The sequence below is a fragment of the Leiobunum rupestre genome, chromosome 9 (genome assembly GCF_980474605.1).
Source record: "Leiobunum rupestre chromosome 9, qqLeiRupe1.1.hap1, whole genome shotgun sequence".
Lineage (NCBI taxonomy): Eukaryota > Metazoa > Arthropoda > Arachnida > Opiliones > Sclerosomatidae > Leiobunum > Leiobunum rupestre.
The window spans coordinates 44,218,778-44,241,103 of record NC_143392.1 but is presented as its reverse complement, the minus strand read 5'-3'; the positions used below and the strand labels follow the sequence as shown (position 1 = coordinate 44,241,103).

The window sequence follows — 22,326 nt, the reverse complement described above, 5'->3', positions numbered from 1 at the left end:
TTTAGTGGGATCAAATATTGCATTACATAACAATATTTTTTTAATGTTTTCAAGTTTTTCTAAGTTAGTTTTTCAGGTACTTCTATAATCAATAGAACCATAATTAAATGAGGGTTTAATGAAAGATTTGTGCAATTAATTTGTTTGACTTAGTTATAGCCTTATTTATATGTGAAGTAAACAGAAATTTGAGGTCGAAAAATTCGCCTAAATATTTCACGGTGTCCTGTCTGCTCAAGTTTATTTCATGTAAAGTATTATTATAAATAATTCTATTTGTGCTGCGAGTGTATGATACCACCACCGTTTTTTCATTATTTCACGGTGTCCTGTCTGTTCAAGGTTATTTCATGTTAAGTATAATTATAAATAATTTTATTTGTGCTGCGAGTGTATGATACCACCACCGTTTTTTCATTATTTCACGGTGTCCTGTCTGTTCAAGGTTATTTCATGTTAAGTATAATTATAAATAATTTTATTTGTGCTGCGAGTGTATGATACCACCACCGTTTTTTCATTATTTATGAGAGTGTTATTCACATCGCACCATTTATTTAGCTGATTTAAGTCAGTCTGGAGAGGTATACAATCACTGTAGGAATTTATAGACTTACGCAACTTGTGGTGCTAGCTTCTTTAACTACTACCAAATACCATGCACGGCCCAAAACTTGGTCCTGGTCTAGTCATTTCTACGCCCCTCTAGGGTCTGCGCCCTGTATCTGGGCACCGCTGGCACCGCCCTCGTTACGGCACTGTCATCAGCGAATTGAAAGAGTTTATAATGACGTATTATCGGTGGGATATCGAAAGCGTATATATAAAATAAAAGAGGTCCCAATGAAAAACCTTGAGAAATCCCACAATTCACCTGATAAGACACGTTCGTTATTTCGCCATTGGTTTTTCGAATATTACAGTGATTAGATAAATAGTTAAATAGCCAGTTCAATAAGGATCCAGATAGCCCGTGATGATTTAATTTCTTTATTAACCTTAGGTGAGAAACCCGGTCGAACGCCTTGCACACAGTGGCGGCGCCAGGGGTAGGCTACGCAGGCTACAGCCTACTTTTATTTCGCTTGTAGGGGCCCCAAATCTAGATGAAGGGGCCCTAACAGCCCCCTAAAATGATTTGAGAAACTAGAAATATCAAAATCCGAATTAAAAGCCTGCTGTTTTTAAGTTGCGAACACTGAACAGTGATTTCTAATATTTTTCCGAACGCAGCCTTGATTCGTTGTAGTTGCTAAACTAGCTACTTCCAAAAGTTTTGCATCGTTAGACAGATGATAAATTGCGCGGTTTTCCGACTCTCCGAGTCCCAATTTCCAAAATAAAGATAAAATAAAGCGTGGCAACTGGCAAAAGTGTAAATGGAGAATGCTGTTGGAGGATGTTGCCCATATGTGCATTGTTATGCTCATCGACTAAAAAATAACTTCCGAGTACATTTAAACAGTCATGTACATTTCTTTTGTAAATTATTAAAAATAAACCGGTTTTGACACAGTTTTGTTTAGTTAGTGTATGTAAAGGGGGGGGGCAAATTAAAGAATTAAGTAGCCTACCCATAGTAATATCCTGGCGCCACTACTGATTGCATAGGTCGACATCTATGATGTCCACCTGTCCTCGACTCGTTACGGCCGGCTGGGCATAGTTCGTAAAGCAAGCGAAATTAGTATCAACTGACTTGCCACCTACGAGCCCATGTTGTTTCTCCGTATAGGTAAATATTGAACCAGTCATAAAGATGTTTGTTAATTACAAAGTCGAAGACCATAGCGAGATAATTTAGATCTGATTAAATCAAGGTAATCGCGATTATATCAGGGTAATCGCGATAAAATCAGGGTAATCGCAATTAAATCATTGTAATCGCGCTTAAATCATTGTAATCGAAGACCTATCGGTACGAGCTATTTGAAAGTTTTTAAATTTCTTCAAATTTGCTTAGGGTTTAGCTTTTTCATCCATTTTCATAATGGACTTATCTACTTATTCGCTAAATTGGTAGTTAAACTTACTTCGCATTCCACGACTAATGGATAGATGATCCTCTTACAAATCAGTTGAGCGACTTTATCGCCTCTTGAAATTTTATATCCGTCTTTTTCGTGATTAATTAAAATAATGCACACAGGTCCAGTATAGTCCATGTCAACAACACCGGCTAGAACGTCAATCCCGCGATGTAGAGCTAAACCACTGCGTTGAGCTTTTTTTTTAAAAAAAAGAACTAAATCATGAACTAAGAATTAAATCTTACTAAAATAATCAAATCATACCAATACGTCCATAGCTGTTTTCTGGAAGCAAAACCTTTAAATCAGTTTTTATTAGCAACCTTCCTCCGGATTCCAACGTATAATCGTAGGCGCGTTCTTTGATACTTTCACGTATTTAATTTCCATTTTTTGAAATTATTTACTTTTATGGCAGAAATTCTTAAGCCTTTCTCTCAGTTGATTTGTAGAATTCGGAATCAATTGGCAGACGTTGGCTTCATTTTGCCAGTATCGCATCTAAAGTGAGGGAAAACCCATTTTCTTCATATCAGTGCTACCCTCTATCGTGAATTTTCCGAACAAAGAATTATCACGTGTCAAATTTATTTCACGGGATTTTTTTTATACCATTCGCATCATGAACGATACGAAAGCGTTGAAATTATATTATATAACTAAGCGATAACGTTCATTTACAAAGCTACACGCAATTTCACTAAACTATTTTTTTAAAAGTATAAAAGTATTTTACTTCAGATGTTACGGGGAAGGAATTTAATTTAAAAAAACACTTATTTTTCAAACAAAAACACTATGGTAACTTAAGTGTTTTAGGAATTAGTATAAAAACAGACTACGCCATCCAAAAATTATTCATTCTTTCGTCCGAGAAGCGGCGTTGTAGTTTACCCTTTTTATTAAACCATGGAAAACCAAGTTAACGAAAACTATACTCAGATTCTCTATTAAAAACGCTAGAATCCACGAAAGGATTTTTTCATTTCATTCATTGCACATAATGCTGAACAACTTCACAAACTGGTATAAGCCTATTCGATCTAACTCAGGGGGTGGAATCGCGCTTGCGCAGATAATACAACTGGTTCCAAACGGGCGCTATAATATACTTTTCATAAGGTTATTCCTATGGTAGTTTGTAGTGTGTCATTTTAAATTGAAATTAGTAAAATTAAGAAATGGTTTCGTGTAGTGTCGTCGGTTGTAAAAGTAGGTTTGGTATTCCAAATATTAGATTCCATCGATTTCCGTCCGCCAGACTTAAACTATGGGCAAAAATATTGAATAGAAAAAACTTCGCTCCCACTGTCAACTCGCGAGTGTGCAGCGAACATTTTGTTTCGGGATTTCCAGGCTGGGAACCCAGTGACCCTGATTGGATTCCTACTTTAAATTTACCCAAAAGTATCAATGTATCTGAAGCTAAACTGCAATTAGCACATAAAAGGAAGACCAGGAACGAAATTAGAAGCCAAATTAAGGTAAACAAAAGTTATATGGCTCTAATTAGTTCATAAACTACTTAAAATATCTTAAGCCTTGGTGTTTTTTAACTAAATTATTGGTGTAAATTTTACTTCTTTAGGATGAAGAATATAAACAATTCACGAATAAGTAAGTGCACGAAAGACGGCTTGGTGTTTCTTTGGGATTCCATGATTACGTCAGTACCAGCATAAGTATGAAAGAAATTAGCGAAAAAGAGGAAGAAACACCTGTAAACATCCCCAGTGAAACTTTGATAACAGAAGAAAATCAAATTGAAATCCCCAGTGACAATGACTTCCCAGTGAATACCGAAGATAAAAAAACCATAGTTAGTCAAGGGTCTCAAACAGACTACTATGATTTAGAAATGGAAAATAGAAATTTGCAAGAACAGATATTGGGGCTCAAAGAATGCTTAAAACAACGAACCTGGAGCGCAGACAAGTTGAAAGATAATAATGAGATGACAAAGTTTTATACTGGTTTGCCAACTTATGCCGTATTCCTATGGCTTGTCAGGTATGTAATTGTACTGAATTTATGTATTAGGTTAGTTATTATAATGGGATTTATTAGTTTTTTACAGGAGAAAGCTGAGAAAATGACCTTCAAAAGAGGAAAGAAGAAGCAGCCTATTGGGCAAAGGAAAAGGTCTTTTAAGCTTCCTTTAATTGACCAATTCTTAGTGGTGATGATGAGACTTAAGGTGGGCTTGTTCTCTCAGGATATCGCAGATCGTTTTAATATCTCACCCTCCACATTTTCAGACATGTTTCAGACGTGGATTAAATTAATGGAAATTAAGTTAAAAGAAATGTTTCCGTTTCCCTCAAAAGCTTTAGTCGATAAATATATGCCCCAAGGTTATTTAAAGTATCCTAACACGAGGATAATTATAGATTGTTCAGAGTTATTTATAGAACGGTCAACCTCTTTAACAGCTCAGAACCTTACATTCTCTAATTACAAACAACACAACACCATTAAATTTCTTGTAGGCATCACACCTGGGGGTGTAATTTCTTTTGTATCTGAGGGATGGGGAGGGAGAGTATCGGATAAAACTATAACTAATGAATCAAATTTAATTTTGTTACTGGATGAAAATGATAATGTAGTTGCCGATAAGGGCTTCTTAATAGAAGATTTACTGAAAGCAAAAAAGTGTACTTTAAATTTACCCCCATTTCTGAAAGGAAAGGCACAATTTTCTGAAAAAGAAATAATTGAAACTCGAAGAATTGCTGAGTTAAGAATACATGTAGAGCGAGCTATTGGTAGAGTTAAAAAATTTCACATTTTTGATGGCGTTATGCCACTAACAATAACGAAAATGGCAAGCAGTATTTTCGCAGTTTGCAGTTATATAACAAATATATATGAACCACTTTAGTAAAAACTATTTTAATATACTTATTAAAACCACTTTTTGTAAAAACTAGTTTATTAAAACCATTTTCTTTGAAAGCACGTTAAGGAACAATTTTTAGGAACTATTATTCACCTAATCAGGTCTTAGGATTTCCATTATTTGTCTATCCACTAAAAATGGAGCTATATATTTAGTGAAAAAATGTTTAAGTTTAGGCAAAAGCGTTGTACTCCAAAAATGGTCGTCAAAATTAATTCTTTCTCTAAATAATCCATCTTCTTTCGCTTCGGTGTATATCACAAAATCTGACCAACTCAGCTTTTTTACCGCCATCTCCCCCTGTACCTGGGAATAATAATGGGATTTTCTATCTAGTTCAATTAATCCAAAATTATTTATTTTTAAACAAAAGCTAGGAAAGTTATCAATAATGGTCGATATTTCCATTTTCCTAATGTCTGTTCCTTTAATTGACGCTAAACATTTTATCTCCAAAATCCCCGGAGTAATTTCCATTGGATCTGAAATTATCCAATCTCCACTGGCTCCGATAAAAGAGTACTCTGTCATCAGTGACAATCCACTAGGTTCTACTTTGATATTAAATAGCTCTTCATATTTGGCTTTAGCAACAGGTTCCAAATTTCTCCCACGCAAGATAGCGGGAGGTAATCTGGCATAGTTATCCAGTTTTGAGGGGTGCAATATTGAATCCACAATTGACGTTGGAAATTTCTTTTCCCTACAACCTAAAATTAGTCCAAACATTGAACTCGTTGCTCGTCCAACTCTCAATGTTTTCCATAAAGTGTTGGAAGATTGATCACTCGTTTCTTTTTCTATGAAGTCCACTAACTCTTGAGACATTTTCTGGTTTTCAACGAAGTCCTCTAACGTAGATTCACTCACAATTTCGAACGTCACAGCTGTAATCAGAATTGTTAATACCTATTAATGTATATATAAATATAGTTTCTTTACTTACCCGGATGAAAGATAAGATTTGTTGCTTGTGTAATCAAACTGTACGACTCATTGCTGGAGGTTGATATTTCAACCTCGTTACTATGACTAAGGAGCGTTTCATTAACAGTTTCGGTGTCACCATCAAGGTCCCAGAAATGTTTCGCTCCAGTTTGAGGATAAATTTCAATTAGAGCTCTAACGAAACCTTTAATTCTTTCGGGATCTTTATCCCTATGATCAGGGTGCCTGGGATCAAAATTTTTCCATTCATCCTTTTCAGTTGGAGTGTCCGGAGATTCCTTTGTCTTGTAATAAAGTTTGGGTCGATTTAATGTTATTTCACTGAGTGGCTTTGGCTCAATATTTCTCAATTTTGGTGCTTTCCAGCCACAAATTGTTGGAGTACAGGAAATTTGAATGTCTCCAGGTGTCATGTCTGCATACCTTTCCAAAAAAAGGAGCAAAGTACCAACGTGACTACACCTACCAGATTTCCTAAATTGAGTAGATAATTTAATATTGCATAAAATGTTATTATTAAACAACTACATACCCAACAGCACATTCACAACCACCTCCACATATGATAGTCTAAATGGTCGAGGACGACGAAGACTCTATAGCTCTCCGATCTCATAGAGGGGTAGCAGCGAGACTTTACGTACAAAAACTGGTCATAAACCTATAACAGTATTCAATTAGTTATAATAATCCCAGAATAATAGACAAAGAGTAACTTGCCAGACTAGTTTCAATTCCATTGATAATGTCATTAGCTGCATCATGCGCTACGGCTCGATTGAAACCTTTATAGTGCCTATTACTCGTGTTATCAATATTAGACTTCTGTTGAACCAGATAATCGTAAACTTCAACTGAAGTAATCTTTGGTATAACTGTTGGATGCGGATTCAAAGACCAATTTGGTATCGTATCTGGCTCAGGCCCTTCTTTCCCAGATATATCTAAAACAATGATTTATCACATCACGTTATTTTAAAATAAAAACGATAAACTTAGTTCCGAAATATTTATGACATCCACTATTTAGTAATAACTGGCCTTTTCTCTTCTTATTGGGATGAACGATTGGAGTTGAAGAACATAATGGCACATTTTCATTGCTATCCAACAGGTTTTCGACCTGTTCATCATTATGGAAATCCTCACCAAGGCTTATCGTATTAGACTCCTCTACGCTCTGATTTTTGTCTTTTTCTCGAAGTACTTTTTCTATCGCCTCAATGTAATCCTTTTTTCGCCATTTACTCTTACAATTAATGGATAAATTGCAGCAAAATACTTTTAATTTCTTAATATTTAACTTGATAAGATTCCCCCTATCCATTTCTACCTCCATCTTGACTCGACTATTTTTTTAAGAACCAATCATCGAACTGCGTGTGCGCCAAAGTTAGATCGAATAGGCTTATTGCCCAGATATTTTTCCAAATGAGGATGAAGGATACATTGATGTTCACCTAGCTAGCTTCGCAAACTATTTTGTACCAATTTAGGCGTCTTATCGAAGAACTGCATCAAGTTAAGATCATTTATTATTAATAAGTTTAATCTCGTATCTACGTCGTAGCTTATTTTCACAAATTTATTTCACGCGAAATATTTCATATTTTCCCGTTTCCTTTGCAGATCGAAAGACGCATGGTTGGTGCAACCAGAGAGAACTTAGATAGGGAGCGGAAAGTGGGGGTTGAATTGTCGCTCTTAAAACCACGTGATCGAAATAACAGGCCAGGTCGGTTTCCGGTATGATGCTTTTGTAATCTCCCTAAAGAGGCGGAGTTAAACGATAGACGATAGAAGCACCAAATTTGAAATTCGGCTCTCTGGCCTAAGCAAACTTGAACAGCCATGTGTTTCATCTTAAAAGGTAATTATTTTGTTTCTTAATTTAAAATATTTCGTAATGCTTTTTTTATGATATTATTTATTTAGGTGCTGTATACCATTGTCTACAGTATACTTTCAAGAAGCTAAATGAACCAAAATTATTTATGGATGCATTTGTAAATACTAGAGGAAAATGTTTAGTCCGGGACATATCAGTATGAAACCAAAGAAGCCCTCAAAGCTAATTAAGCGTTACGGAAGGGTTTCATGGAAAAGTCCAAAGAGTCTACGAAACTAATCTCTCTAAAGAAAAAGCCTGTAGAGGAAAATATTGGAAAGAAAAAAATTCGCAGAAGGAAAAAGCTTGAATCTCCTCTGAAGAAAAACAGATTAAGTAAAGGATCTCCAACTAAGGTAGAAATTCCCACCATTCACATTCCAGAAATTAAAACAAATAACAGCTCAAGCTCTTCTCAAAGTACAATTTAAATTGACGATAATTCAACGTATAATTTTTTAAATGGATACCCAGATTTGGAACTTTACAACAATTTTTACCTTCATCATGAAATTTCCCACTACAATATGTATTCCTAATAAATTTTCCTATTCATAATGAGTGAAGAATCAGAATAGTGTTACAACGGAAAGATTAAGTGATATTTCTAGTGATATAAATTTTTTCAATTTGTGTTATGTAAAGATTAATTTAGGCTAATTTTGTTTACATAATCAAATTTGTATTGTAAAACGACCTGAAAAAGAACGCATTATTTTGTTTCACAAAAGATCAATATTATATTTTTTTTTTTCAAAACTGAGATGTTTCAAGTTGAATTGAAATAAAATTATGTAACCATTTTTTTTGAAAATTCTGGAATTGCCATTAACCGCTTCTATGACTAGTCAAGATAAGGCTTTAAGTTTATCCATGCTGGCTTCAAACAACCCAATGAAAGGATTACTGTTTCGACCACACGAGCATTGCTGCCTCCCAAAGTATTGCTCAAGAGGATCTTGATATAAGTGCTGCATCAACACTTATTTTGCACCTTTACTAAAAAGGAATTTAACGGCTGTAATTGAGAAAAAAGAATCTTACTATCACTAAAATAATAAATGTGTATTATAGCTGTACCAATCATTCATAGACCCTCAATTGTTGCTGCGCTTAAAAACATTTTGTTCCTTTCGCTGTTGGCAAAATCTCCAGGCCAATTGGTAACATATTTCTCACAATCTTCTCAATATTTCATGAAGTCTTTTTCTAGCCACTAAAATTAAAGAATGACATTTATTTTCTTGAAGCATCCAAAAAATGGTTTCATTTACCTACAAGTTCAAACGTTCATTGTTTTCATTTTCATAGAGAAACATCGGATAAAGTAGTCTTCTCGACCACATTGCCTGAACCCACCGTTGACATTTTTCGGTCTCCTTTTTTGCTGATGGAAACTATATGAAAAAGACTCCAAGGTCTCTGTCTATTAGTCGAGTTTTGTTTGGAACTACAACACCCATATTTGCTGAGGCTTTTTTAAGCCTTGGATAGTTTAATAAATATTTGACTCGCCTATAAGATACAACCATTTCATAATGTTATTAAAATTGGAAAAAGTTGATATATTTAAACGCAATGAATATTTACCTTTAGAAAATAAACCTTCCAAATCGTAAGCAAATTTGAATATATTTCAGAGAAAATTTAAATTCGCTCGCTCGATAGAATGCAGAATGATGAAAATGATCAGACGTTCTCTATACCGCTGCCAGATGGCAACCAAAAAGAATCTAGGAGAAAACGGAGTTGACACGTGACAGGACGTTAACCTGGCCAGATAATCTCTACGCGACCGTGTGTTTGGGCGACATCCCTTTTTGTACTGTTAAATGTAGGAGCTGCCGCTCCCTATCTAAATTCTCTCTGGTGCAACGCTGGAAGAAGAGGAAGAAGTGACGGGAATCCTGGCATTTTTCAACGACGAATCAGCACCGCCCTCTTTAGTTGATCATCCCATTTCAAAAAACTCACAGTCATCTTCAACTTCCAACGATACTTTTATCATTCAAAATGAAAAAGATCTATTCATAAAGACGAAGATAATCCAATATCCAAATAAAAATAAATAACAATGTTCAAAACCAATAAAAAGTTTTTTATAGTTAATTCCCAAAAGTGTTTGCTATTAAATTATCGAATAATATCACAAGTGTTTTTGTCTTTTTTTCGTTGTTTGTATAAAATTAAATAAATTTCCAATATTTCTAAGAAAAATATTTGTTTACAATTACATAATAATAGACCAGCTAAAATTAAAAGATCTTAACTACTTTTGAAAATTACTATATCTATATGCTACTGTTTATAATAATAAATACTTAGTGCTTGGTAAGATTTTTAAAGAGCCAAAATTAAATTAAGAAAATCAATTTTTTACCTATTTGTTTTTGAGTAAAAACATCTTGGAATGATATCTTCCACCATATGAGTTCGATCGCCGGGAGTAGTGGCTCACTCCTGTAATCCCAAGGGGTGGTCGGAATACTTCCGCCACGGGTGTCCCCACCCCTGTCCCCACGTATCCCCCCGTTAGCGTGGCGTTACACAGATCTCGCCCTGATTACTCAGATGGATGAGAGGAATGAGCTGTCCCACGCGTTACCAACAAATAAAAATATTTATGATTTCGATATCTTCAATGTAGTCCCCTTCCTCTGGAGCGTTCTGAAAAATTTAAGAATTGAACATTGCTGATACACGCCTTCGGGGTTCAACTGAATGCTACAAGAACGAAAGATAAATTCTTAGCGTTTAGTAGAATCTAATAAAAGATATTAGTTTTTTTTAATTTTTCTTTATTATTTAATAAAGTATGGAAAATGGAGAAATTCAAGGATAAAAAAGGATAAACTTAGAATTAAGTTTTATGATATTGAAGAATAACTATTTTACTTTCTGACCCAGAAAAATACATTTTCGTTGAACCCCTCAGGAACTTTTGACCAATTATATAAGAATAAATGAATAAGCAAAATTCAATCCTTACCTCGAAAAAAAATTTCTGAGGACATTTCTGAATTGCCGTTTTCTTTTTACTGTTGAGAATATTTTTTATGAATTAATCATTGGTATTAAAGGGGAGTGACTATTAATATTTACTAATAAATCCTTTTGGAGGGACTATAGCCCCCTAAAATTAAAATTAGCAAATAATCCTCGTAAGGATTCGCCACGGTGGAATTATAGCACTCAATATAAATAAAATATAATAATAGGTATGGCCATCGATGTAGTAGCTTTAAGAAATCAAATGCCTTCGCCCACTTTTTCCACTCCTACGAAATAGTTCTTGAGAACAGTATAGTCCTTTCTACAATTTCCAATACGCAAATATAGTCAAATTAGTTTTTCGCCTGTCTTGCTTGCACGGCAAAACCTATGCTATTCTTTCCTGCAGCAAGAAAATAAAATTATGATCCAAACCTCGATATTTCTCCCCTTCATGCTAGTGTTTGACCAATACACCCCCTCAAATCAAAATCCTAGTTACACCATTGTACTAATTATTTATTTTGATCGAAATACTTTCTTTTCGGTAGCTTAGGGGACAATGTAGTTTTCGGTTAATTTTTAATCAACTTTATAGATGTTTGGATTATTATAGATGTGTTTTGTTTAACGGAACGAGAACTAAAAATTGCGCTGTAGGTTTCAGAAGGAGCGTATGTTTGATTAACACTATCATTACTTTAGTTAACAAGTTGGCAAGCCAAAATATACCTCTCCTCGGAAGAATTGTCCCTAGTGGTATTAATTTCTCGAGATAACCCTTAAAGATATATCTCCGCAATTTAGAGTTATTTGTTAAAAATATTAACCCATTTCTATCCCGCCCGGTATAAAATTTTAATTATAATTAAAATAATTGAGACGAAACGACCAATTTTAATTTATTCAGAATATCATAAGTTAAGTAGTTACAACAGTAAGTTAGACGTACTATAACAATGCACAATTGAATTAAACCCTTTTACAGAACAAGTTTATCAGTTAAATATAATACGAAGCAAATTTTAATGAAAGAAATATCTACAGAGGCTTTTTGGAATTACTCGCTTACGAAATACTTGCCGCATCTTTAACGCTCATTTTATTTCAACACTCGCCCTTGATGAAGATACCGTAGATATCTGGTAGTGGACGACTCGTTCACTTCCTGTTGACGTTGTGACGCATACCACATGAAAAAGACCAATGCCGTCCAATTTCCAATATCATATAATGACTCGCACACCCAAGAAGTCATTGACTGCGTTAGAAATCGTAGATATCCAAATATCCACACCAAATGTATTTACAAGAAGCAAAAACCTTACCATCAACAAAGCACAGAGAGCCACTTGACTAACCGCCAGCTCTTAAAGCAATTAACGTTAAATTATCTCCTTTGAATTAACAGAACTATATATAGGTCGTTAAGAAAGTGGACCACCCACAGGGTCTACCCTTTAACCCTCTAATCTCGGCTGACTGCGCTAAAACAAGATTTAGGCCTTCTTAAATTCATTAATAAAAAAAGACTTTATTACCTATTATGCTTACGATGCCTGTCTTAATTTCAGTGAATCTAAGCAGCTATCGGTGGTTCTGCGGTAGAGCGCTCGACTGCCAAGCCGAATGGTCTGGGTTCGAAACCTGGGTGGCGCATTTGTTTTTAATCAATAGAGAAACGCTAAATTAGAATTTCTTCGATGCAATAATTTCAATTTCAATTCTATTTCAATTAAACCAAAATTTCCTACTCTATTAAATACGCTTCCGATAAAGCTGAAGGTCTAATTTTCAATAAGGCGTAACAAGTGTCGGTGGTTCTGTGGTAGAACGTCCGCCTGTCAATCAGGAGGTCTCGGGTTCAAATCCCGCCCGATGCGATCGCAAATTGATACTAAGACGAATACCGTGTACAACTGGTGGAACCCTGCCATTGGACGTTGAGAGGTAGCATTACACTCAGCACTCGGTCCGTCCCAAAGTCATTAAGAAGAAGTTGGAGAGAAAACGCCCATATAAACACAACAGACTCAACATGCACAACCATCAGAACACAAACACAACAAATTCAACACTCACAACCTACGCATAAACATTACAAAAAAGTAATACACCAAACCGTCACGACGGTGAGCGAAAAAACACCATCCAAACCAAACCGCAAATGCATCCGTTAACGCTCACCGTCACCCGGTGGTTTTGCCAACCCTTTGAGAAACTGCGTACGCAGTGATTACACTTTGCACCGAAAATGCGAACGCGTTCGCAGTCCTGACAGACAGACACACCCACAGACCCACCCACAGACCCACCCACAGACAGACACGGTCGTTGTATAACCCCTCCTAGGGGACTTTGTCCCCTCGGAGAGGTAAAAACCTAAATCAGAGTAGTAGTAAAGATAATTGTCAATTTTACATGTACAATTTTCGAGAGGCTGGTGTAAGAAATAGGGTTGTTGTTTTCGATATTTTTTTATTTAATTTCAGAGGGAGTATTTTATATAATTGTGACAATGCTGCATTTCAGGCATCGTTCAAGTCTTCAAGATACATATAGCGCCTAATAGATTCGGTTCTATATTTTTTATTATAGTATCGAGCCTTCTAAACACGTCAAAACTTTTATTTTATAATTTTAGGTAATAACGACCGTGAACTGGTATCATTAAAAGACAATGTTTAGCTCTTCGTAGCGTCGGATTAGGGACTACTTGTTTCCGCGTTTAACTTTGCAATACAGAGCGATGCTGAGGGAACCTTTACTCCATCCGCAGTATGAAGTATTTTTCAATTAGATTATAAATTTAAGTTATAGTTTCATATTAGTCATAATAAATAGTTTTATTTTCATCGGTAACAACTAGTTTGAAATTATAAAACTACGTATGAGGTGCGACGTATTTCACAAGTCGTCCACAAACATTATACGAATCAAAATCAAATTCGTTAGGCTATAACACCGTATCATCGAAATTAATCTGTAGTAAAGTAATATTGACAACCAGTGCCGTAACTAACCTTTTCTGCGCCCGGTGCGAGCTTCTATAACTGCACCCTTAAACAATGTTCTAATCTTTCCCGGTTCTGACTATAAAATAAACAATGTGACAATCATTCAAAAACTAAATTTTGGTTTAACTATAGGTAAAATTTTCAATTAATATAGGTACTCGGTAGAATTTTGAATAATTATATATAAATTAGTTAAAAGATCATTTATTTGAAAATATTTGCCAAAATACACAAAAATCCGATTAGTACAGAAACAAGTTAGACTACTAACTTTTTAAAGATTTACTTTACGCGCTTTCCTCATTGCGAAGTCCTTGATTACGTTTTCATACGACAGGAGCCGTTCTATGTCGAGTTCAATTTACATAGAGTCACGTAGTGGCAAACGCGTGTAGTTAATAGACTGCTGGATTTTTGTCTGCTAAGCGGACGATTTGCCTTAATAAAAATACAAAGCGTCAGCTAAGCAGATGAAAGTCCAGCAGTTTATGAGCTTCTCACGTTTGCCGCTACGTGGCTCTATATTATTATATAAACTGAAATAGCAAACTTCCTGATGTAAAAATATTATTTGTATAAATTATGTTCATTGAAATGGCGTACAAACCCAACCGACATAATCCTTTATAGGAGCCCACTAGCCCAAGCTTTTAAAATTAACCTGGTAGGTGACACACACCTACACAACTCTCATAGCTACGGTTACATTACAAGATAAAAACGTTTCGAACCGTTTAGAAACAAATCGAAATGGGTTGAGTGAAAATTCTTGATGTTACTTTTAACCTACGTATTTTAGCAGAGTTTAGCCCTAAAATTGCTCTTACTTTTACCCTTCGCGTACCCAAATTGACTTTGCAAAAAACGTTTTATTTTATTTGAGAGTATATTTTACACCTAACCTAAGGTTATAAATATTTCATCAAAAACGTGTGAATTTAGTTATTAGAATTTCGGATAACACAATAATTAATTATTACGGCCCTGACGTGTGCTTCTAAAAACCCTGCATGGCATGATGGCCAGTAGCTCCGCCAGGGATTTTATGCACGTAGGCCCAGCCTGAATTAGAGGCCTCATCTATAATGTTTATTTAAAAAATTCCCGAGTTTCAAGGATTTTTTTTATTTAAATGTTTTAAATTTTGACATGATTTCTATTTTCCCATTGAATTTTTTAAAGGTATTTTAATCAAGGAATGACACTCTTCGATTAGTTTTTTTTCCAAATTCGTCGACTACTAACTTTGGGTTTTCTTTTAAACAATTCGACCAATCACGATTTATCGACAGTGTAGCCATATTTGAAATCCTAAATTCTCCCATAGTTGTCCGTAGACGTGTTTCAATTCTTTTGAGTGAACTGATACTTCTTTCTGAGATTGTATTTGCCACAGGAATGCAATAAACAATTTTGTAGTATTTCACTAGGTCGGGGAACCCATCTGCCATTTTAATTAAATAGTGGAAGCAGTCGATTACGCTGGTAAATTTCTTGGGGATAATTAAATTTCTGGCTATTTTAATTGGGCTTTTTAACGAATTCAGGTCGAATTGAAACCGATTATAAGTGTTACAATGGGTTACGATATCGTTTTCGTTAAGAAAGTTTTCCGAGTTAGGGTCAGACGCCATTATACCTTTGAATAAGCCAGAGTTTTCCAATAGTCGGATTTTCATTTCTGAAATAAATTTATCAACTAATTCGAAATAGGTGGACCTCAACTGGTCAATCAGGGTTTTTGCTTCCATTTCCCTGCTACCCGTTGTACTCGTTACCACACTATGTTTTAATCTCTTGTTAGGGATTATTTTACGTTTCCGTAAAGCTATCGGTTCGCTGTTACGATCAGGTATTGCAATAAAAGCAGATTCTCCGATTTTAGTAGCTTCTACCCAAATTAAATCAAAACGTTCCGAGTTCCTACATTCTTCTAAGGTCTTAACAGTAGCTTGGCAAATGGCAACGGCTTCCGTTAAAATAACTTTCGAACTTTGCAAGTATTCCGACAGGGAATTCGTTACGCCTAATACTTCGTCTAGTGCGACAATTAATATTAAGTTGTTAAAGTTATGTAATTGGGATATATACCCACGACACTCAGCAGCTTCTTCTGGTTTTCCGTTTTCAATTAGATTATCTAACGTTAAAACTACGGAATCGAATCTATTTCTAAAATAACTAACACCTTTTTTTTTACTCCACCACCGAGGGTCGCAGCTTTGTGGCATTTTAAGTATCTCATAGCCCAGATCTTTTTGGGAGTTTTCAAAATATTCGCTTCTAATAACCGAATTGCTTTGAAAATTGTATATGGCCTGAATCAAACCAAGTAGTTCCCTAACTGCCAATATTTTGGAGCAACAGTCAACTAAAACTAAATTTAAGCGGTGCGCGTAGCAATGCACGTACGGACAATGTCCGCCTACTGCCTCTTCTACTTTCACCCTCACTCCTTTTACGTGTCCGCTCATTACACTTGCCCCGTCATATGTCTGTCCAACGCAATTCTCCAGTTTTAAACCACCCTCTGTCAAAAGATTTATAATTGCGAAGCTGATATTCTCAGAATTGAACTTATGTAAATCAGTGAAACCTAGAAATCTTTCTACGACACCTATTTCTATTCTAGTATATCGAATACAAACGCTTAGCTGCTCCAGCCCTGCATTGTCTCGGGTTTCATCGGCAATTACAGAGTAAAACCCACCGGATTCGATGACCTCTTCGACAATCATTTTCCTTACTAAATTTGCACAAATGTCAATTATTTCATTTTGTACAGTGCTGTGAATATATTTTGCATTATTGGGCATACTCTCGCATTTGGCTTTCAAATCAGGACATTTTCTTTTCAGAAGTTCTAAAATTTCAATAAAATTTCCTCTGTTTCCAATTTTATCGGCAGATGTATTCCCCTGAAGTGCTAAATCTTGTTAAGCACATAAAATTATGACTTCCACGTGTGCAGATAATACCTCTCTATTTCTAATTACGTCAAGTCTATGGTGGCCATTAACCTGACACGCTATTGATCCACGATATTTTAATTCAGTGTAGTCTAAATACATTCTATAGGCTAGTTGGTGGGAAGATTTATTCGAAGTGAAATGTTCTTCGAATTTTTTCGCCATATTTTTCCAATCCGAAAATCCGTTCACAAATCCAGTATTTCTACTGCCTAGAAAATGACGGCAACAAAAGCAGTAAACTGCATTTTTTGCAACTGAATACTCAAGCATTCGATATTTGTCGTACCAAGAAGAAATGAAACCACGATTTTTACCACCCATTAAAGTTTTAGGAAAAGGATTGAGTTTAGGCTGAACTGGAAGGCAATCTTTATCTAAACTAATATTCAATTCGTGTAAGCGCACTTCTGTTAAATTAGTTAAATCTTGCACATTGGCAGATATAGTAGGGTTTCTAATAATTTCGGCTCCATTACTTAGTGCAATGTCTAAAGCAGAACTGACGTTTGGAAGAACCTCAGAAATATTACCACCTTTGAATTCTAAACCCTCTTTATTGCCCAAGCTTTCCCCGGGACTATCATTATGACTCTTGCCTGACGATTTCAAAAAACGTTCCATTGCGCCTTTCCGACTACTAACAACACCATCTTCTCTCTTGCGCTTCTGGCGTTTTTGGGCCCCAGATAAAAACTTTCGGGTGCTCATATTTTAAAACTTAATTTAAAACCTATTCTAAACGAAGCTTGTAATAGCTTAGTAGTATCGAAAAGACTGTTTGGATAAAGCAGAGCTATAGTATATGTAAATATAATAGCTAATTAGGTTTCAAAAAGGCAGTGGGAAAAATAGGCTATAAATAGCAAATTAACCTTGAAAAAGGCTGTTTAGAAAATTAAGCTACAATAGCTTATTAGCCTTGAAAAAGGCTGTTTGGAAAATTAAGCTACAAATAGCTTATAAGCGTTGAAAAAGGCTGTTTGGAAAATTAAGCTACAATAGCTTATTAGCCTTGAAAAGGGCAGTTTGGAAAATTAAGCTACAATAGCTTATTAGCCTTGAAAAAGGCTGTTTGGAAAATTAAGCTACAATAGCTTATTAGCCTTGAAAAGGCTGTTTGGAAAAATAAGCTACAATAGCTTATTAGCCTTGAAAAAGGCCGTTTGGAAAATTAAGCTACAATAGCTTATTAGCCTTGAAAAAGGCTGTTTAGAAAATTAAGCTACAATAGCTTATTAGCCTTGAAAAAGGCTGTTTGGAAAATTAAGCTACAATAGCTTATTAGCCTTGAAAACGCCGTTTGGAAAATTAAGCTACAATAGCTTATTAGCCTTGAAAAAGGCCGTTTGGAAAATTAAGCTACAATAGCTTATTAGCCTTGAAAAAGGCTGTTTGGAAAATTAAGCTACAATAGCTTATTAGCCTTGAAAAAGGCTGTTTGGAAAATTAAGCTACAATAGCTTATTAGCCTTGAAAAAGGCTGTTTGGAAAATTTAGCTACAATAGCTTATTAGCCTTGAAAAAGGCCGTTTAGAAAATTAAGCTACAATAGCTTATTAGCCTTGAAAAAGGCCGTTTGGAAAATTAAGATACAATAGCTTATTAGCCTTGAAAAAGGCCATTTGGAAAATTAAGCTACAATAGCTTATTAGCCTTGAAAAATGCTGTTTGGAAAATTAAGCTGCAATAGCTTATTAGCCTTGAAAAAGGCCGTTTGGAAAATTAAGCTACAATAGCTTATTAGCGTTGAAAAAGGCTGTTTGGAAAATTAAGCTACAATAGCTTATTAGCCTTGAAAAAGGCTGTTTGGAAAATTAAGCTACAACAGCTTATTAGCCTTGAAAAAGGCCGTTTGGAAAATTAAGCTACAATAGCTTATTAGCGTTGAAAAAGGCTGTTTGGAAAATTAAGCTACAATAGCTTATTAGCCTTGAAAAAGGCCGTTTGGAAAATTAAGCTACAATAGCTTATTAGCGTTGAAAAAGGCCGTTTGGAAAATTAAGCTACAATAGCTTATTAGCCTTGAAAAAGGCTGTTTGGAAAATTAAGCTACAATAGCTTATTAGCCTTGAAAAAGGCTGTTTGGAAAATTAAGCTACAATAGCTTATTAGCCTTGAAAAAGGCCGTTTGGAAAATTAAGCTACAATATCTTATTAGCCTTGAAAAAGGCCGTTTGAAAAATTAAGCTACAATAGCTTATTAGCCTTGAAAAAGGCTGTTTGGAAAATTAAGCTACAATAGCTTATTAGCCTTGAAAAAGGCTGTTTGGAAAATTAAGATACAATAGCTTATTAGCCTTGAAAAAGGCCGTTTGGAAAATTAAGCTACAATAGCTTATTAGCCTTGAAAAAGGCTGTTTGGAAAATTAAGCTACAATAGCTTATTAGCCTTGAAAAAGGCTGTTTGGAAAATTAAGCTACAATAGCTTATTAGCCTTGAAAAAGGCTGTTTGGAAAATTAAGCTACAATAGCTTATTAGCCTTGAAAAAGGCCGTTTAGAAAATTAAGCTACAATAGCTTATTAGCCTTGAAAAAGGCCGTTTGGAAAATTAAGATACAATAGCTTATTAGCCTTGAAAAAGGCTGTTTGGAAAATTAAGCTACAATAGCTTATTAGCCTTGAAAAAGGTCGTTTGGAAAATTAAGCTACAATAGCTTATTAGCCTTGAAAAAGGCTGTTTGGAAAATTAAGCTACAATAGCTTATTAGCGTTGAAAAAGGCCGTTTGGAAAATTAAGCTACAATAGCTTATTAGCCTTGAAAAAGGCTGTTTGGAAAATTAAGCTACAATAGCTTATTAGCCTTGAAAAAGGCTGTTTGGAAAATTAAGCTACAATAGCTTATTAGCCTTGAAAACGCCGTTTGGAAAATTAAGCTACAATAGCTTATTAGCCTTGAAAAAGGCCGTTTGGAAAATTAAGCTACAATAGCTTATTAGCCTTGAAAAAGGCTGTTTGGAAAATTAAGCTACAATAGCTTATTAGCCTTGAAAAAGGCCGTTTAGAAAATTAAGCTACAATAGCTTATTAGCCTTGAAAAAGGCTGTTTGGAAAATTAAGCTACAATAGCTTATTAGCCTTGAAAAATGCTGTTTGGAAAATTAAGCTGCAATAGCTTGTTAGCCTTGAAAAAGGCCGTTTGGAAAATTAAGCTACAATAGCTTATTAGCCTTGAAAAAGGTCGTTTGGAAAATTAAGCTACAATAGCTTATTAGCCTTGAAAAAGGCTGTTTGGAAAATTAAGCTACAATAGCTTATTAGCCTTGAAAAGGCCGTTTGGAAAATTGAGCTACAATAGCTTATTAGCCTTGAAAAAGGCCGTTTGGAAAATTGAGCTACAATAGCTTATTAGCCTTGAAAAAGGCTGTTTGGAAAATTAAGCTACAAATAGCTTATTAGCCTTGAAAGAGGCTGTTTGGAAAATTAATATACAATAGCTTATTAGCCTTGAAAAAGGCTGTTGAAAAATCAACTATTAAATCTAGTTAAATTCTGGCCAAAAGAGACTCGAAATTGAGAACTATCTTGTTCATGTGACGAAAACGAAATGACGATTGACGAAACGCGAGGCCCTAATCACTGACGGACCCCGTTCGATGGTCACTGAAATCACGTGACTTCGCAAAAGAGGGAAAAAGGGGAAACCCAAATTCCTCAATATTTGAAAGAATAACCCCTTCCTATCAAAGCAATAGGCTTGGGCTTTACCTCTGCTGGGACGAGAAAGAGAGAAATCCAGTTTGGGCAATCCCCACCTCCGGTCCTCTTCACTGACGTCGTCAAATTCCAAGAAACTAAATGTCTTTGTTGTGTGTATTGTAGCTTCTCACTGACACCGAGGCAAAAAGACAGGTGTCCCTGCACTTTGCGGCCTAGCATGACGTATTTCCCCCTCCCGGCGTCACCATCTCTTATCAGTCAATTCAAAAGAAAAAGTTTTTTCAAGGGGGAAATCTATAATCACGGACAGTGTTGCCAACCGTACTCTTATTATAGTACATTTCGATAAAATTAACTTTCGATTTTCTTCGTTTCCAATCTGTTATATTACTCTCAGTAGGCTAAAAATGGAAATATCAAATCTTATTATACAAACTAGTAACTAAAAATATTGAGGGTTATAATAGGCACCGTTTCAAAAATTTAGAGGCCCCCAAAGTAGGCCTACACTTTTTCAACGTAGGCACGTGCCTACTTGTGCCTATTGCTGGCGGGGAGCCTGATGATGGCCCAAACCTTGGTCCTGGCCGGGTCATTTCTGCGCCCCTCCAATGTCTGCGCCCTGTGCCTGGGCATCGCTGGCACCGCCCTAGTTACGGCACTGGGCGAATGCTTAGTAACGTAATCTGCCTGCGGATGGGGTAAAGATTCCCTCAGCATCGCTCTGTATTGCAAAGTTAAACGCGGAAACAAGTAGTCACTAAAAGTGGGCGGAGGCATTTGAGTTCTTGAAGCTTCTACATCGATGGCCATATGATACAACCATAAAACATTTCAAAGAGAATGGCTAATATTAGAATCGCATTGTATCAAATACACCGTTAAATAAATTGGTTTGAAAATTGTCAACGGTTCTTGGGATGTTCGCAAAGCATTCTGGATAAGAAAGAAACACACTATTGGCTGAAAATGCTATCTCTCGCTCATGCGCTAGAACGTATTTTCGGCTCGATGGCCGAGACCAGTTTTCTTATCTTAGCTGTAACGATTCTAATGATACAATATCAGTTATATAATTTACCAAGTTAATTAAAGAAAAATGTCAATATAAGATAAAACATTTTCTTAAGAATGTATAAAGAGTGAACAATTCATAAAATTTACAACGTAGCGGACGAAAGGCAAGCATAAATATCAAGAATTAGTTCCTAAAAACGATGTAGATGGCAGCATTACCTAATCACGGGACCATTTGAACCTCCTGACTTTAAAGTTTTCTTCTGTTCTCGCAAAACGTGGCCCGGCTTGTTTATTTTATTTATAGGTGCATTTATTGTTTAGATCGAAATATATTATCTACTCTGTTTAGATTTACTCTTTTGAAACTGGCAAATTACTGAAAGCAGACAAGTTGTTGACTGCAGTGACGTAATTACTGCAGTCAACAACTTGTCTGCTTTATTTAATTATGGTTTTAAGGTTAAAGAGTAAATTTAAACAAAGAAGATAATATATTTCGATCTAAACAATATATTTGATACACTGCGATTCTAATATTAGCCATTCTCTTTGAAATGTTTTATGGTTGTACAAAGGATTTTAACTCAGTAAAAGCCTTAGGACGCGCAAGGTCTAGCATATTACTTCAGAGCACATCACTTGTCGATAAATAAGTCCAGTTTATGACGTTTATGGGAATATAATTACAGATCTTGCCCGTTATTTGATTTCATTACTTTTATAGGACGTAACGTTTTTGTTTAAAGGACCTTGCAATTTTTAACCGAATAGTTTTTGGGTGGATTGGTATGTTTTGATTATTTTAGTAAGATTTAATTCTTAGTTCATGATTTAGTTCGTTTTTTTAAAAAAAAAGCTCAACGCTGTGGTTTAGCTCTACATCTAGCCGGTGTTGTTG

General features: G+C 35.4%; 1 protein-coding gene across 1 annotated transcript; it reads left to right on the top strand.

Annotated features, from left to right (window-relative positions):
* Positions 1–3,211: 3,211 nt before the first annotated feature.
* On the top strand, positions 3,212–4,540 carry LOC149928515 (uncharacterized). Its single transcript, XM_090157892.1, has 5 exons — positions 3,212–3,514; positions 3,619–3,647; positions 3,702–4,040; positions 4,098–4,227; positions 4,520–4,540. The coding sequence occupies exons 1-5, from the start codon at positions 3,212–3,214 to the stop codon at positions 4,538–4,540; spliced, it is 822 nt and encodes a 273-aa protein (XP_090014018.1).
* The last annotated feature ends 17,786 nt before the right edge of the window (positions 4,541–22,326 follow it).